This window comes from Amblyomma maculatum, chromosome 1 (genome assembly GCF_055883805.1).
Source record: "Amblyomma maculatum isolate TAMU_Amacu chromosome 1, ASM5588380v1, whole genome shotgun sequence".
Lineage (NCBI taxonomy): Eukaryota > Metazoa > Arthropoda > Arachnida > Ixodida > Ixodidae > Amblyomma > Amblyomma maculatum.
The window spans coordinates 41,895,948-41,913,694 of NC_139344.1; the positions used below are offsets into that span (position 1 = coordinate 41,895,948).

The following is a 17,747-nucleotide window of genomic DNA, read 5'->3' on the forward strand; positions in this document are numbered from 1 at the left end:
AATACACGATGCTTTTACAGTTACCCTGGTTTGCTTCTCATTAGCGTAGTGTATAAACATCGTCTATTCCGTTTGTATTTCTTTTGTATATATACCGAACGCACTGCTACACTTTGCAGACGATGCTGAAGTTCGTAGCTTCCTTACATATTAGTAGAGCTATCATCACGGTTATTTGGCACTCTAGCGGATTTGTCTGTTTCTACGTTAGTTTGTTTCAGACACCTGACTGACTGTGTCACTGAGGTAGCAGAGCCGGCAGAGCCATAGAGCCGCAGAGCAGAGGGCGTAGCTGGCGTAGCACCGTCGCACTTCCATGTCGCTCACCCCTCAGCGCGCATCCAGCAGTTCACCGTAAGGTTCGCGGTTTCGCGCAATGCTTTTGCTACATTCATATGTAGTCGTGTTTAGCTGGAGCGTTCGAGCTGTAAAGGCGGGTGACCGCTTTATTGTCGACACGGTTGCAGTGATTTCCCCTGTGGCAGCGCAGCGGTGATGGACGAGCCGAATTGGTATTCTGATGGAGCTGCAGCTGTAAGCAAAACAATTTTTTCCCCTGTGTGTGTGTGTGCTTGCAGAAAAAAAAAAAAAATTCCCTTGCGAAGGGAGGCTGTGTTGAGCTTGCTGAATTGGGCACGCGTTACCGTCGGGTCACAGTTGTAGATAGGGAGGCTTGGTCAGGGGACGCTGTGGTTGACGTCGGTGTCCGAGACATCACTCTGTCCCTGACACGCTATGTGTGGGCGAGCTTCTTAATGCATCCCGCGCTGTTTTATGGTACTCTTTCCTGACTGGATCGATACCTCCGCACGTCCGCAATGATGTTCGTGTTTTTGGATGTATAAGCTGTGTCAGCGAACCTGTCGGAGCAGCTTTCGCTTTGCGTTGGGACGGCCCGAGTGGCCACACCATTGCGTGCGCTCCCGTGGACTGCAGTGCGTCTTCCACCTGTCATGTTACCTCAGGCTTCTGTCCTTACGCATGTGCGGTAAATCCCAAACCGTGCTTGACACGCGCATCTGCCGTCCCTGTGACGAATGCGAGCTACGCAATACGAGGCCGTTTCTTGCTATGTCAGTTTGACAAATCACACTGAGAACAGCAGCTGTAGGCGACAGTTTGTGAATACTTGTGCGTTCTTTTAAGTTGTTTACGCGAATATGTTTATACCGTGACTTAATTATGAGTATGGTGAAGCGGACGTCGCAGATATGAACTGGGTAAAGAATCTCTTGTCCTCATCAATGAAAAGCCTTATATATGCAGTTGTTGAAAGTGTAAGTGACGTTCGTTCGCATTTCCATTGCCCACGGATGCAGGTTTTTTTTTTTTTTTTTTTTTTTTTTTTTTCCTGTTTTCTCGGGAGCTTGACGCCTGCCTCCGTAATACGGTATGATAGCGTATCGGCATCGGTCAGAATACAAAGCATTTGTAGGTGCACTTTTTTTTTTTTTTTTTTTGTTATCTGGCTGGGAGTCGGTTGCAACACTTCTGCAACCCGTCAGGACGTGCCCACTTGAAACACTACTATCCTGCTCGCAGCGTTTTATTTTGCTGTTGTATAATGGGAAAAATTGAGAAAATGGGACTTGTGACGACACAGCTAGGTATGCCACCATAGGCCATGTTTTTCGTTGTAGTGAATTTCTAGTTAGCATTCTAATGCAGCTAAACATGCTATCACATTGGAATGGACTGCCAGCACTGCCTGTTATGAGCATGTGTCTTACTGTGAGTATTGCTATATCGGTTATAAAATGTACAATCTTGGTTTCCCTTGTGCAGAGTATTTTAGCAGCCAAATAAAATTGATATGTGGGCTGTATTTCTGGCAGTAAAGAGGACAAAATATGTTTGCAAATGTCAGGGTTTCTATACTTGCTTGCAAGTATACGTAAAGCATTCTACATTACTATTGTTCGCACTGCACTTTTTTAGTGAGCTGAACCAGTTCTAAATTAAATTTACCTTGTTGCTTCAGGTTTTGTTTGAGCACAATAAATTTTTTCTGGGACAATAATTGCCTTTACACGTGAGGATGCCAGGTGCAGTCCAGCCTAACATTGGTAGTACTTGTCGAATTTCTAATATCGTAACTTCATGAATTTGGGTTCAACAACTGTAGAATGTAGTTAAATGTATAAATTGTCAGTGTTACCCTGGAACTCTTCATTCCATGATGCCGCAGTCTTGTTTTACAGCCCCGCCGGGCTGGCTGAATGGTTAGGTGCTCGACTGCTGATACCGAGTATGCAGGTTCGATCCCAGCCGCGGTGGCGTTTCAGTGGAGGCAGAACTCAACATGCTCGTGTACTGTGCATTGTCAGTGTATGCTGGAGAATCCCACCTAAGTGGTCAGAATTTCCACAGCCCTTTATCTCAGCATCCCTCATAACTATTTTTACCTTGGAGCATTAAACCCCATATACAATGCAATACATTGCCATTTTTTTTACATCATGTAATCCTTTGTTTGTGCCGGGACAAAGTGTACATAATCTTAGCGGGGAAAACTGGGTTTGATCTCAGCCGTGATTGCCGAATTTCGATGGATTCAAAGCTCAAGTACCCATGTACTGTGCGATGTCAGTGCACGTTAAAAAACCATGTCGTTGAATTTATCTATAGTCTTCCACTCTGGCATCCCTTTTAGCCTGGGTCATTTTCTGCTTCATAGCCAGGTTTTGGTTTAAGTTTTCTGTTTAGTACAGTATCCAGTATCGATATCATGACTCCTTCTTAAATCTACTCCATGCTTCCAGATAAGCGGGAACTGATAGTGCCATCTGTTGGGAAAACTAATGAGCTCACTTCTATGGCCTTTCTGAGTGCTGTTGCTTTCCATCAGGTGGCAAAGCCAGCTCCTTTGTAGGTCAATTGAACTTCGTGTTTTGAGGATTGGTCTTTCAAGTGATGGTAGTTTTCCACTTGTATCCCAAAAACTAGGCATATGCTGTTGCTAAATGCAGTCCTTTCTGAATGAGACAGGATGACTGTCTGAAATTTTACCATACACAAACCAGCAATGCAGTGTAGGAAATTGGAAAGATATCTAAATTTTCCAGTTTCTTGCATGTATTTGGAGATTGACTGTCATATCTTGACTGTAGCACCATGCTTATTTTATTTTGCTGCTTGCAAATGGTTGATATTGTGCACTGGACTTTTCCAGTATTCACTCATGAATGACATTATCATTGTGCCTGTTTTTGCAGTGCAGTAGAGTAAAATTGAGCCCTGCACACTTGTCTTCTGGAGATCCTTTAACCATGTAAATTACCAAAATAGCATTGGTAGTGCATTTGTTAGAATTTATTTTGGCCATTGTTTTCCATCCTATATATCTAAATCAATTCATTTTCTTTATCTCTCTTCTGTTTTGGGCTGATTACTATTTCACTTTCTCTGCAGTGTAATGCAAACTTTCCAAACCCCCCTTCATTTGCTAGTCTTTGTATGGCTTCATTCATTTCACAACTTTAAATAAAAATGTTGTGTGGAACTTACTTTAATTGTGTCACAGCTGGATAAACATGTCGCAACCTATCTTGCAGATTCTGAAATTTTAAAAACTGAGCTCGTCCTTTGCTTTTTACTGCCTTCAACTTCCCAATTTAATCTTGTGTCTGTCAAACCAGAAATAGGAATGTTTTATCTGATAATTTCAGCTAATTAATCGTATTTCACCCACTGTCGTGGCTGAGTTGTTGCTGCTGAACCCAAAAATGTAGGATCAAACTGTGGTCACTTTTCGATGCAGGCAAAAAACGAGGTGCCAGAGGGCTGTGCAATGCCAGTGCACATAAAGAACCACAGGTGGCAGAAATTTCTGGAGCTCTTCATTATGGCTTCACTTATGTCCTGAGTTTCCTTGGGACGTTAAACCTTTCAAACTAAACCAACCCAAACATTGTGGCTTTTTATCTATCTGCATTCAGTGCTTGGGGGACAACCTACTATACTATAGTAAAGAACATTTTCTCTTATTTATCTGTTTATCAAAGCACTCTTAGTAAAATTTTCAGGAGTTTTTGTTTACAACTTTCTACATGCTGGTTTCTATTTTTTTTATTGCTGCTGGTAATCATGGGTTCAGTAATAACCATTTCATATGCCAACAGCTTTTCCAGCAGCAGCAGCACGCTCAATTCTTGTAACGTGTACATGCATCTGTACAGTGTTATGTTTGGGCTGTCTATATTTTACATTGCACTGATGTGTATTCATGTACAGCTGAACTACTGAGACTTATGTGGCATTGCAGAAGAGCGCTGCCTTAACTTGATTGTTGCTTACTCGTGGATTTGGCCTTAGAATCTACGGTCGGTGATTAATAGAATTTACAGAATCTACAGTCAGTGATTAATAGAAGCCAATGGAAGTCTGCAGTGAAATGGAAGTGAATGACTTTCATTGGCTTTCTTTCAGTAGGGATTTTCTTACTGGTGGTATTAGAGCTTAGAAAATGCTGTCCCAAAGACCAAACTAGGAATCGTAAAGCAGCATTGGCACCTTGTCAAGGTTAATTGTAAATTGTATAAAAACTTCTTTGACTGCACTCTTTTTTTGTCCCATTTGGATCCTGGTGTGCAATATTGACTCCTCATGCAAATGCATTTGCTTCCTGTTCAGCGATACCAGGCTGCGGGAAATGTCAATTGCTGCAGAAGGCACAAGGAAGTACAGGTTCATTGATCATTGTTGTGCATTGCTTGGGGGGGTTGCAGTTGAATGTGCCATGATTTAAATAACATGTTTGTGTGCTTAGTTTTAGTCCATAAATTTGGTGTAATAGAACGCTACTTTTTTTATGGAAGGGTAGTATAGGGCACCAGCCACTACTGCTGAAGAAGCTGACGTTGAGAGATTTTATGCTGACCTGCAATGCCTTTTAGACCACACTCCATCATCAGACTTCCTTTTTCTCATAGGAGACTGGAATGCTAAGGTCGGGAGTGAAGAAATATCTGGAATTACAGGCAAGTTCGGTCTTGGTGAGCCGAATGAAGCTGGGCAGAGGCTAGTAGAGTTTTGTCAAGAAAACAACCTGACCATAGCAAATACTCATTTTCAACAGCACAAGAGGCGCCTGTACACATGGACTTCACCGGACGGTCTTTACAGGAATCAGATCGATTATATTCTTTGCCGGCAGAGATGAAGAAGCGCTATACAAGCAGTAAAAACAAGGCCTGGGGCCGATTGTGGCACCGATACATCAGCTTCTTGTTGCCAAATTTAAGCTTCGATTGAGGAAAATGCAGAAAACTATAAGGCCTTTCAGGCATGATCTGGATTAAATTCCATCACAATATGCTGTGGAAGTGAGGAATCGATTTCAAGAATTAGATCTAGAAGACAGAGAGCCTGAAGAGATGTGGACTGATGTTCGTGATATAATACAAGAAGTTGCTACTAATGTAGTTCCAAAGCAAAAGAAATGCAAGAAAGCCAACTGGTTATCTGAAGAGGCTTTGCAAATAGCTGAGGAAAGGAGGATGACAAAAGTTATGGGGGAAAGAGAAAGATACAAGGTTCTCAATGCGGATTTTCAGAAAATAGCAAGGAGAGATAGGAATGTCTTTCTGAACATACAGTGCCAAGCAGTTGAGGACAACAGCCAATTAAGGAACACAAGAGCTCTGTATAAGACAATCAAAGATATCATAGGAAGCTTCTGTGCTAAGCTGGGCGTGATAAAGGACAAACGAGGCAGGAACCTCACTGAAGCCTCAGAGATAAAGAAGAGGTGGCAGGAATACACAGAAGAAATGTACAAGAAAGACCCGGATGTGCAAGCCCAACATAAGACGGTTGTGATTACTGATCTCGAGCCGGGCATCCTGAAGAGTGAAGTTGAATGGGCCTTAGCCAGCCTTGCTAAGAACAAAGCTAGCGGAATTGATGGCATTCCAGCTGAGTTGCTTCAAAACCTCAACCATGACACTGTTAACATTTTGTACACATTATGTCAGAAGATTTGGACAACCCTGCAGTGGCCACAGGATTGGAGGAGGTCAGTTTACATCCCCATTCCAAAGAAAGGCAGTGCTAAAGATTGTTCCAACTACCACACGATCGCGTTTCTTTCGCATGCTTGCAAGGTGATGTTGAAAATCCTCCAAGGTAGGCTGCAGCAGTATGTGGATCGGGAGCTTCCGGACATGCAAGCTGGGTTTCGCAAGGGCAGAGGAACTAGAGACCAGATTGCCAACCTTCATTGAATCATTGAAAGAGCAAGAGAGTTCCAGAAACCCATCTACTTCTGCTTTATTGATTATGCGAAAGCGTTTGACTGTGTAGATCACAGCAGATTGTGGCAAGCTCTTCAAGAGATGGGAGTTCCAATTCACCTCATCTGTCTCCTCAGGAACCTGTATGAAGGGCAAGAGGCCACAGTCAGAACTGGGCATGGTCTTACTGATTGGTTTCCGATTGAGAAAGGTGTGAGACAAGGCTGCATTCTATCGCCCTGCCTATTTAACCTATATGCAGAGTGCATCGTGAGGAAGGCCAGTCTAGATGAGTCTTCAGCTGGAGTGAAGATTGCTGGAAAACTTGTATACAACCTTAGATATGCGGTTGATACCACTTTAATGGCAGAAAGTGAAGTGGAACTCAAGAGACTTCTGATGCGCATACAAGAAGAGAGTGAGAAGTTTGGGCTTAAACTGAACATTAAAAAGACAAAGATCATGGCGTCTTGCCCTATCAAGTCCTGGAGCATCAAGGGACAAGAAGTGGAATCTGTGACAGATTTTCTCTTCTTGGGCTCCAAGATTACCCCGGAAGGAGACTGCAGCCTTGAAATTAGGAGATGCCTACTTCTGGGAAAGAGAGCCATGGTTAGCCTTGACTGCTGCCTAATAAAGTGCAGAGACATTAGTCTGCTAACCAAGATCCGTATAACTCGTGCTATGGTCTTTCCAGTTGTGATGTATGGATGCGAGAGTTGGACTGTGAAGAAGGCTGACCGCCGAAGAATTGACGCGTTTGAATTGTGGTGCTGGCGGAGACTCTTGAGAGTTCCTTGGACTGCCAGAAGATCAAATCAGTCGATATTGTCGACCATAAACCCTGACTGCTCATTGGAGGGTCAAATTCTAAAGTTAAAGCTCAGCTACTTTGGTCATCTGATGAGAAGAGAGGAGTCGTTGGAGGAAGATTTAATGTCGGGAAAGGTTGAGGGTCGCCGGAGAAGGAGTAGGCAGCGAACGCGATGGTTAGATGGCATTCTCGAGGCGCTGCAGATGAAGTTATGTGATGTTAGGAAGATAGTGAGAGACCGGAAAGCGTGGCGTGATATGGTCCATAGGGTCACGAAGAGTCGGACACGACTGAACGACTGAACTGAACTGAAGTATAATGTAGATACTACTACATTTGGATGCAAGGAATGGTGGGCCTGTTCCAGTTATAAGTATTCCAGTTTATAATGGATCAAGATCAAATTCTGTGCTAAAGCATTAAAACTCCTGTCACACCCAAGCCTTACCACCATCAGAAATGAAGTTCCCTAACAGTGAAGACTTTAACCCTTTCATAACGTCGCGTGACCATGAAGACGCAGTCACCGCAATAGGGTCATGCCATAGCCAAGACTTCAGAGCTCCTACAGGGTCAAGTGGGTGGTCAAGTGGTTGAATGGAACCTCTGACCCTTTGCAAGCCAGGCATGCTTTACGTCACCAAGGAATGTTCCTCAAGCAAGGATAAGCAGAGCACTTTGTCTCGCACAGTAAAATTTGCTTCAACAAAGACGATCATTTCGGGCTGCAGTAACACAAATGTGCTGCAGCTACGTCACAAGGTCGCTTCACCACTGCTCAATACAATCCGAAGTCACTGGGTTGGATCCACACAATGCTGTACGCGTGTCATATTTGGCTGGCCCGAGCCATTTCCCAAAAATTTGGGGTTTTTGCCTGCAATAAATTTCTGATTCAAGTTATAGGCTATTTCATTCCCTCTTAAAGGGTGTGGCCCCATAGTTTTATTTAGTTCTTGTCATTTTATTGGACAAAAACACATATTTTGTGTAGTCTTCTGTAAGGCAAGGTTGTGTTGCACAAAAATTTAGTTTTTAAGCATATTTCAAATACTAACGAGTGGCATGGCAGCTTGAAGATAGTTTCGACCTGCACATTTTTTTTTTCAGTCTGGCATGTGGCATATTCCAGTCATCTTATCCACTAGGTATTTTGCGTGACACATGAGGCCTGTGGTCGCTGATATCGAAGTAATCGTCGACTGATTGCTGTTTTATGGGCAGAGTGGAGTGACAATCTTAACCAACTGAACAATGACGTTGGCTCACCATCCCTCGCCGGGCTTTTATGAATATTTTTGTATGATAATGACCACTAGCCTTGCTAGTGAATCGGCTCTGCTTTTGCTTGTAATGATGGTGCTTGGGTCACTTGTACGCTACTAGCTTAAATCAATATTGAGGAGGTGTATGCAACCTGCTCCTGCGTTCAGGCGTATGTTGCTCACCACTTTCAGAAATGTCACTGTTTTAAAACTTTCAAGGTTACAGTGCTATCCACTGATTTGAATCCCTGCAGAAACAACAGGCTGTGCAGGTAGTGGTCAGTCACCTGTCCTCTGTGTATAACAGAAAGTGCTTGTTGGTTCATCTGCACTGTTGTCTTTTGTTTGGCAACATGCTGTCTTTTGTTTCAAATCTTGTTATTGTTAATCAATTTTACTTTTTAGCCAAAAATGTTAGTAGCCTTTATTTGCTTTCTTTAGTAGTTTGCCTGTTCATGCACTCATTTAATAAGGTACCAATATTGCATTAGCAAAGAAAGGCGAATGAGTGGGTCTGTAAAGTTGGGAAAATTTTTTCTGGCTTTTTACTGATGCCATAGCACTAAAATTTGATGTTGTCAGTGTTGTGAGCGAAAAATCGTGGGCCTACTAGCTCTGGCAGGTAGTTGTTGGCAAGTGACGTGACCGGTCGTTCAGTTGTGTGACATTGTGATATGACGTGATGTGGCAAACACTGCAAACTCTGGCTTCCTCTTTGAGATAGGAGGGTGAATTGGGAATTGAACCCACCGAGGCTCTTGAGCCCCGACTAAAACATGCTGCTCCTTCCGGCACATTCATACTCCTCGGTTAAAGCGGGGATTTTGGCCTTAAAATCTACTTAGGTGGTCTCGCATAATGGGGTAACTTATGACTATATGCTAATGAGTGCATGTGAGTCAAGGGAGGCACAAGCTAAGGGATTAGTGATTAAGCAAGTAGCAAAGGGCACATACACGAACGAGCATCCGCACTTGGGAGCCATTAGCACTATCGCATCATGGAGCTTAAGTGTCCCCCCAGTGGTTTTCATTCTAACTGAATATCTGTTTTCCATCACATTAAGGCTGCACCTCAGACTTGGCAGACGAGAGTTAATTGGTAAAATGCGTGAAGCAATTGTTTTTAAAAAGCCTAGGAAGGTAAGAAATTAAAGGGATACGAGTATAAAAATACTGGCACATTCTAGTAGTTCTTACCACTTGGTGGCAGTATTGAAGAAAGAACTCGTGGCTTAACGAAGTATTTATATGTTAAATTGATCAAGAAAGTCAGGTTTTAGTGGATGGTGGTGTCTTACTGTGTCCTTTCATTGCTACTAAATGGTATCTGCTTGGAGGGTCTAATGGCATAGTAGACATACAGAGTTATTTGTGTTTACCAACTTATGGAAGCCTACTTTTTTTTTCTCTTTCAATAAATTACAGCTACTTTTATTTTATTTTGTTTGAGTTGCCTTTAAAATGCGTTCAAAACAGGAAATATATAACCATTGGCTATGCTGCTACAAGCAGAAACTGCTGTTGGTATTTGTGGTACATGTCATCGGGTTTATTTAGTTATTTATTTCATTCTATTTAAAGCTAGCTATCTTAGTACACTCAATTGTAGCTTTAACAAGTTCTTTTTAGTTAATTTACATTTTAATTAATGACATGTTCTACACGTGGCCTAGGCGGCATGGCAGTCGTGTTCATAGAGATGTATATAGTTACTATATCAACTGTGTGTCGTGTCCATGACTTCATTTGCAGACGCCATATACCATTGAGAAAACGAGACTACCATATAGAAAAATTGAGTTTTAGATTGTTCTTCCATGTTTCTTGGTTCCACAGCCGTGCATACGTGAATTTGAGGATGGAGCTTTCAAATCAAGCAAGAAAAAAAAAATTGTTGAAAAAATCTGCAGTCTCTTTAAAAACTGATTGTGGTGCAAGAAAAGCCTATCATATATTGGTTGTCTCATTCCTGAAAATATGTTGCCTTTTGTGACATTTTTTTGAATAAATCCTAAAAATGAAAGAGCCCTTAGAATAATGCAAGCGTTATTGTGCTATTGTTTCATACATTTAACATCATTCTAATCCATCTGGCGAGGTCATTCAAATTTCCATGACCGGAGTTTATCTTTTCATGCCTGAGTTATAGAATGCAGAGCGATGTTTTTTGTTGATATGTATTTTAAGTATGTATTCTATGTTTTATAATAGCTGCTTGTTTAGTGTTTTATACAGAACAACCCTTGTTCTGTGAACTGCAAGCATTATATATTTTATAAGAGTTATTTTATGTGTTTATTTATTTTTATTTTATAAGAGTGTATTTTATAAGAGTTAAATTTACTAAGTGCAGCTTATTGGTTGTTTTCTTTCAGTGTCTGGCGCACTGTGGAGGGATTCATGAGGTTGGAAAATGAGCTTGTTACCAAGATAGACACAACGACAAAGAAGTTCCTGTTTGTCCCATATTGTTTGCTGCCGTGAAAGCATCAAGATGGTCAAAGCAGTTGTTTGTCAAGTGCTGTTTAGAGTTGCACTTCCAGTTGTTTTGTTGCTAGGTATGTCTGACAACCGTCAGTAGTCGTCGTTTAGAATCGAGTGCTAAACTGAAAGGAAAAAAAAAAGCGCTGTTTCTTGTTTTGCCGAACTTGTTTCTCGATGACTATGTAATATGATAGCCTATTTCGAAGGGGAAAAAGGGGAAAACTTCTTTTGTAGTTAAGCTTTGTTGACTTGATTGGTGCCTTTACTAATGAAATTAGTTGTGGTCATGGAAGCACCAGAGCCTAGATACTGTTTCTTAGTTCCCAAGAATAAGTTGCAGCTTTCTGAATGTGCTTTTTGAATTGTGCGAATTTGATGCATGCTTTAAAGGGAAACTGTACCAACTTTCAAATTTGGTGAGCGTCAAGGTTGTGGAATGTTTAAAGCTTGTATTTAAGTATGTGAAATATTTTGTACTAGCATTTGAAACAGCGGCATAATCTGCGGTTAAAAATTGATGGCTTTCAGGCTTCTCCGCAGTTCACGGTGCGGGGCAAGGTGCAGGAGGGTGCATAATAGTGTCATGGATGATGCCAGCACATTTCTCGCATAGAAACGATTACTTCGAAGAAGTAAAATGAATTCTGCCAAAAGCAAAGCCATCAAAGCAATGTTTGGGGCCATCCTATGGTGCACCGCAGGATGTGGGTAAAGGTAGCAGATATGAGAAATGTTACTGTTCGTGACATAATCTTTGAGCTTTGCTACACTTCTCTGATGCTATGAAGAGAAGCTCGAGCTTTATTTGTTGATTACATCATCAATTCAATGCTAATGCAGAAAAAAAGCTTGCATGCTTTGCCGCAGTGCATATAGATTTCAGTCCTTTAATATTGCCAAATTCTCAAACAGCAGCGCAGTTGCCTTTTAACATATGTACAATGTGCTTTTTCCGCACATTAAATATGTTGGAAATCGAGCCTCGACTAATGCTATGATGGCATGGGCTGTACTAGCCTAGGCTCTATTAGCTAATGAAGTGGTGTACTTTTGGTCTGTGTTGAGGTGCGCATGGGACATGACTGCCAGCTATATTAGCCTCTTAGCACCGGTTTGATAGCAAGATTATTTGATTAATGTTAAAAGACAGGAAGCAGGTATGAAAAGTAACACTAGTTAATTTATATTTTAGGAAGGCGAAATGGACATCGGGAAGGCACAAAATGCGGAATATGGATAACAGTTGGTTCTTCAGGGTATTGGTTCCAAGAACATGTCATAGAGGGTGGCAGAGATATGTCAGGTGGGCATGTGAGATTGGCAGGTGGGTATGTGAGATTGGGAAATTTGCACGGATAGGACGTGGCCATAGCCAGCACAGAGCAGGTCTAACTGAAGGCCAATGGGAGATACTATTGTCCTGCTGTGGGTCTAGTAGGGCGGTCAATGGTAAGCGCAGGTCTGAGACAGGTGTTTATACTTCTGCAACTTCAGATTGGAGTTTTCTATTGCTTTGATTTTTGACTGGTCTTTATGTATGAAAAGTTTTGGTTTTAATCTTTGTTTGTTCTGTATTTTCTTTTTGCAGCTGTGCTGTTTCGCTACAATGTGTTTTCCTTTGTGTACTTACTTCTTCTACTGGCCAATCCATTAGTTCCTGGACCCAATTCCAGAAATGCCAACATAGGTGAGTATTGTAGTATCAATAAACCTGGATGTAATGAAATTGAGATGAGTCAGAACTTTTTCTTTACATGCAGGTTTTTGTTACCCTAGTTTTCACTTGAGAACGTAATAAGACTGTGCAGAATGCATGCCAAAATTAAAATAAATGTCTATGAAATGGCCTAGAAAACGTTCACAGTGAATACCCTTTACTCGAAGTCCTTAACGTGGAGAGATATTTTGCTACCACATTGATAATGTGAGTGTGGCAGCGGCTGCCACTGCTACCTCTCCTACGAGCTGCAGAATGAAATACCACACCGCTGTTCACCAGGCCGGGAAAGGGAGGAGGGAGAGTAGGAAGCACCCACCTTTTTCTGTGCATTCATCACATTAGAAAAAAAAAAAAAAAAAAAATAGAAGTGCCATGCTTGTCATAAACTTTTGGTGAGACCTACTTTATCGTGCGTGCACTGCGCTACTTCGCTTTTTTTCTTATATAATGCTACAATAAGTAGCTACAGTAAGAACATGCAGTGCTAAGTATTGTTGGTTTCAAAAGATTGCAGGATCGGCAAAGCTTTCAGTGCAAAGCTTTATTGTAAAAATGTCAAACAAACAGTTTGAATTTTTTGTTTTTTTTTCATTGTGCTTAGATAGTGTATTCATATGAGCGCATAAAAGTCTCTCGTGCTTTTCATTTTTCAGTACGATCAAACTGCTACGTCAAAACAGTCGTGGGTGCGAGCACCTTGTTTTCCGTCGCCCAAGTGGTTTACCAAATTGTGCTTCTGTCAATGCAGAGTTACAGCAAAGATCATGTTGTCGATGAAAGGTGAGTCATTTGTCAATTTCCAAGAGAGTCAGATGCGTGCAGACACGCCAGACCACGTATGTCAGAGACATGTAACTTGGCTCTCTTCTTTAGGGGAGCGCGAATACGCAAATTTGAAACTTGAAAGTGCTTACAAATACTGTCGAACCTGGATATATCGAACTTGAAGGGGATTGCAAAATGGTTTGATACTATTTCAATACCGATATTTTAAAATGGATAGAAGCATACCTCACTAATCGTATGCAGTTTCTCACGATTAACGATCACATTTCTAACCCCATTCCTGTAGCATCTGGTGTCCCTCAAGACTCTGTACTCGGCCCCCTTCTCTTTTTAATTTATATTAATGACTTACCAGACAACATCAGTTCTAAAATTTGCAAGTTTGCAGATGACTGCGTCATTTACTGCTCAGTTACTACTATTATTGACCAAAGTTCTCTCCAGGACGACCTTAACCGCATTCAGGAATGGTGTGACGTTTGGTTAATGGAACTTAACTCGCATAAATGTAAACGCATGTCATTTCACTGCCACCATAATCAGCTTGATTTCCCATACGTAATTAGTAACACCCCTGTACAGTCTTTTCTATCATATAAGTATTTAGGTGTCACCTTGTGTAACGGCTTGTCCTGGAGTGCACACATCACTATTATCTCAACTGCTAATAGAACACTAGGTTTCTTACGACGTCATCTCTGCCATGCCCCTGATCAGGTAAAACTGCTAGCATACAAAAACACTTGTCAGATTAAAATTAGAATATGCCTCACCTATTTGAAGCCCACATCATGCTTACCTTATCAACGCACTTGAAGCAGTACAAAACAGAGCAGCCAGGTTCATTCATTCTTCATATTCTTACGACATCAGTGTGTCAGGGTTGAAATATAAATCAGGGTTATCACTCCTCTCAGTTCGTCGTCGCATCGCCAGCCTTTGCTTATTCTACAAATTTTATCACAGTTCACTTTCCTGCGCGCCCTACATCGTCCCGCCAACCCGCATATCTCATCGCACTTGTCATCCTTTCCAGGTTTCTCGTTCATGTGTCCGCACGGTTACTTTTGCAGCCTCATTTTTCCCCCGTACCATTGTTGACTGGAACGACCTTCCCAGAGACATTGCAGCCATCATGTGCTCCGCGACCTTCGCTGACAATCTTCATGCTCATTTTTCATCGTGTTAACACTTGCCGCCTACGAATAATGTACCCACCCTTATGTAATGCCCCTCACCGGGCCTTTAAGGAAAATAAATAAAATGAAAAATAACTCAATTCATAAAAAATGGTAGTAAATATGTTTATCTATAGCCTAAAAGCAAAACTACAACACAGCCATGCTGAGGACACTATCCTTGCAGCAACATGCTGCCAACTAATTAGCTGGCTGTGCACAGGCTGCTGTTGTGAGGCAAAGTTGTGTTGCTATGCCTAACCTGCTTCACTTGAAAAACGCAATGTTTGGTTCTTTGGAACTAGCCACCAGCTTTTGTAGTATGTCTAATCCTGTCACCAGTGCACTCTAAATAGTATAATCACTCATTAAAGTTACAGTACTGTTGGTTTCTGAAACGCCATCAACAGCTAAGCAAGCCTGATGAGTGCTGCCGCAAGGTTGTGGTTAGGTTGGCCTCACTATGTGGCAATGGTTGAAGATAATCATTAGAATAAATGCTGCATACAAGGGCATATTGCGTTGTTTAATGTCTCGAACGACCCGCAATATTAGAGTTCGGTATACAGGGTTGCTTTCCTATATTTTAACACAGGATTTTCAGGAGAATAATCTGTGTGTTTGATATGGCCAGTTTGATATATCCTGGTTTGACTAATATTTACATTTAGGTTCTCACCACATTTTCATCACTCGAAATTCAGAAAGCATTAATTACTGTTCATTTAAACTCCCTGCGAAAGGCAAAACACAGAAACATTTTTCAACAGCAGTATATTGTACTTGTGAGTTAACTCTCCTAATAGCATTGAGTGCTAGCATGCGGCAATAACTTGCATGCATTAATGCTAGGCTTTGTTTAAAATGTGTTGATGGCAGTAGTTGCTGTCACTGCAGCCTGTTTCGTGCTTTGAAAAGAACGAAAAAAGTATAAAGGCTTCATTTGCTACTGTGGCTTCAAACTGTGCGTTATTAGTCATGGTTTCGTCGAGAGATAGATGCCTCAATATACCATTTTCACTTTGACTGCGCAAATAGAGCAGAGAGATTTACATGTAAAGGAATGAAAAGGAAGTAACAAAGGAGATGCGGAAGGCTTCTGCTCTAATGTTCTTTTTATGAGGGTACATAGTGAGTGTATTCGACACTCTCCTAAATGCTCATGCAAGGACTGAATGTACTACTAGTTTGTAGATTCTGTTCACCTTGGGGCATTATGTTCAGTTTTGCAGGTCATAAGTTATTGTATGCTTGTAGCAAAAGTACGCATGTGGTTTAGTTTTACCTAAACTTCCATCCGATGCTTCGTCCACTGTTCATATAATCGTCTCCACAACTCTTTCACAGTAATGATGAAGGTGATGTAGTGGTTGGGATGGTGATGGCATTTTATTTCTTGTACTGAGACCAATCTTGTGATCTGAACTCCAACAAATAGAGAACAAAAACACGGATACAAGGTAACTAACAAGGAAAAATGGTAGTAACAGTGAGATCAGTTGAAGCAAAAAATTACTGCAGGAACTGCCTAGTGATTTGAGCATATGCATTGCCTGCGGGAGGTGTTGGGTGCCCACAGGCAATCCTGTCCTGTTACTCACATCTGCTGGATGAAATGCCCAGAAAGGGATTTTTGATGGGTGGGTAGATGTGTAGGCCAGTTTGTGCAATAAAAATACCTTTTGTCTTGATCCTGTTTAGCCAAAGCTCCCCTTCCACAAATCATATCATTATCAACAAAAATGAAGAATTCTTCACTTGTGACCGCAATAAAAAGTTTAATGAAAACACCATACTTGAAGTTATACTTAGTTGAGTGCAAGTGGTAGTAATGTGTATTCTGATACATTGCTGTATAAGCGTAATAGTAGTACAACAGTAGAACAGCCCTGACCACTGCGCTATCCCGCCAGACTGACGCAGTGGTTAGGACGCTCGACTACTGTACCCAACAAGGATGCGGGATTGAATCCTGGCCTCGGCGGCTGCTTTTCGATGGAGGCGAAAAGCTAAGCGCCCATGTGCTGTGCGATGTCAGTGAACGTTAAAGAACCCCAGATGGTCGAAATTTCCGGAGCCCTCCACTACGCCGTCTCTCATAGCCTGAGTCGCTTCGGGACGTTAAACCCCGTAAACCAAACTAGTATTTTACAATGATCACAACTGCCGTGACTAAGCTGGGCACAAGTAAGAACAGATTGGTGTTTGCCGACCATGCAAAAGTAAGTAAAATAGGATCAATAGGATGTTACAGAATGGGCTAGGAACTTTTATTCACTGTGTGCAGAAAGATGGGAGGGAGTATTGATAGCCAAGTCATAACACTCCTCAACAAGTGTACATTAGTTACTTACTGAATTCTCTCTAAAAGATGTTTGATAATCATCATATTCATCTTTTTCGATACATGTGCATGTGTACAACAAGAAGGAAATGGCTGAGTTTGATTGACAGAAAATTTTTTGGTAATGTCAGTCATATTCAAAGCATATTGAACAGTCATATATGGGGTCCTGGGAAGCATACTGTTTACCACATTGATAGCCAAGTCATAACACTCCTCAACAAGTGTACATTAGTTACTTACTGAATTCTCTCTAAAAGATGTTTGATAATCATCATATTCATCTTTTTCGATACATGTGCATGTGTACGACAAGAAGGAAAAGGCTGAGTTTGATTGACAGAAAATTTTTTGGTAATGTCAGTCATATTCAAAGCATATTGAACAGTCATATTATGGGGTCCTGGAAAGCATACTGTTTACCACATTTTTGTAGATGTTGCGACAAGCAGCTGTTCCTTTCTACGCAAATTTTTCTGTCTCTCTGTCTCTCTGTATATACACAGATTACAAATCTGTATATATATACAGATTTGTATTGCAAATTTTTCTCTTTCTGTCTCTCTGTGTATATACAGAGAGACAGAGAGAGAGAAAGGAACAGCTGCTTCTTGCAACATCTACAAAAATATGGTAAACAGTGTGCTTCGCAGATATATATATATTGCACTTTGACAAGGCTACAGTCAGCGATAGTCTGACTACTTCCAGCATTTGATTTTGCTTTCTTTTATGTTCAGTTGTGGCCTCCAAGAGCGCCTGCTAGCACTGGTTGGGCTTCATCGAGCGGATGGAATCAAGGCTCCGGAGGCGCTACGTCTTTTTGGCATCGATTTTGTGGTGCTCTTCGCAGCTGTATTTACCCTCGTGGTATGCGAAAGGCTAGGTGAGCATGGTTTATTCACTTATAGTATGCATATT

General features: G+C 41.5%; 1 protein-coding gene across 8 annotated transcripts in view; it reads left to right on the forward strand.

Annotated features, from left to right (window-relative positions):
* Positions 1-210: 210 nt before the first annotated feature.
* Piezo (piezo type mechanosensitive ion channel component) overlaps positions 211-17,747 on the forward strand; it is a 146,900-nt gene continuing 129,363 nt past the window's right edge. For 2 of the 8 annotated variants that reach the window (XM_084588018.1, XM_084588016.1), the window contains exons 1-5: positions 230-534; positions 10,690-10,872; positions 12,387-12,485; positions 13,172-13,298; positions 17,567-17,712. In XM_084588018.1, the coding sequence (XP_084444144.1) occupies positions 10,809-10,872; positions 12,387-12,485; positions 13,172-13,298; positions 17,567-17,712 (436 nt within the window). In that variant the 5' untranslated portion in view covers positions 230-534; positions 10,690-10,808. Of the gene's footprint in view, positions 535-702; positions 1,278-10,689; positions 10,873-12,386; positions 12,486-13,171; positions 13,299-17,566; positions 17,713-17,747 lie in introns of those variants that run through there. The other 6 variants (XM_084588011.1, XM_084588012.1, XM_084588014.1 and 3 more) reach the window with 6 other exon arrangements.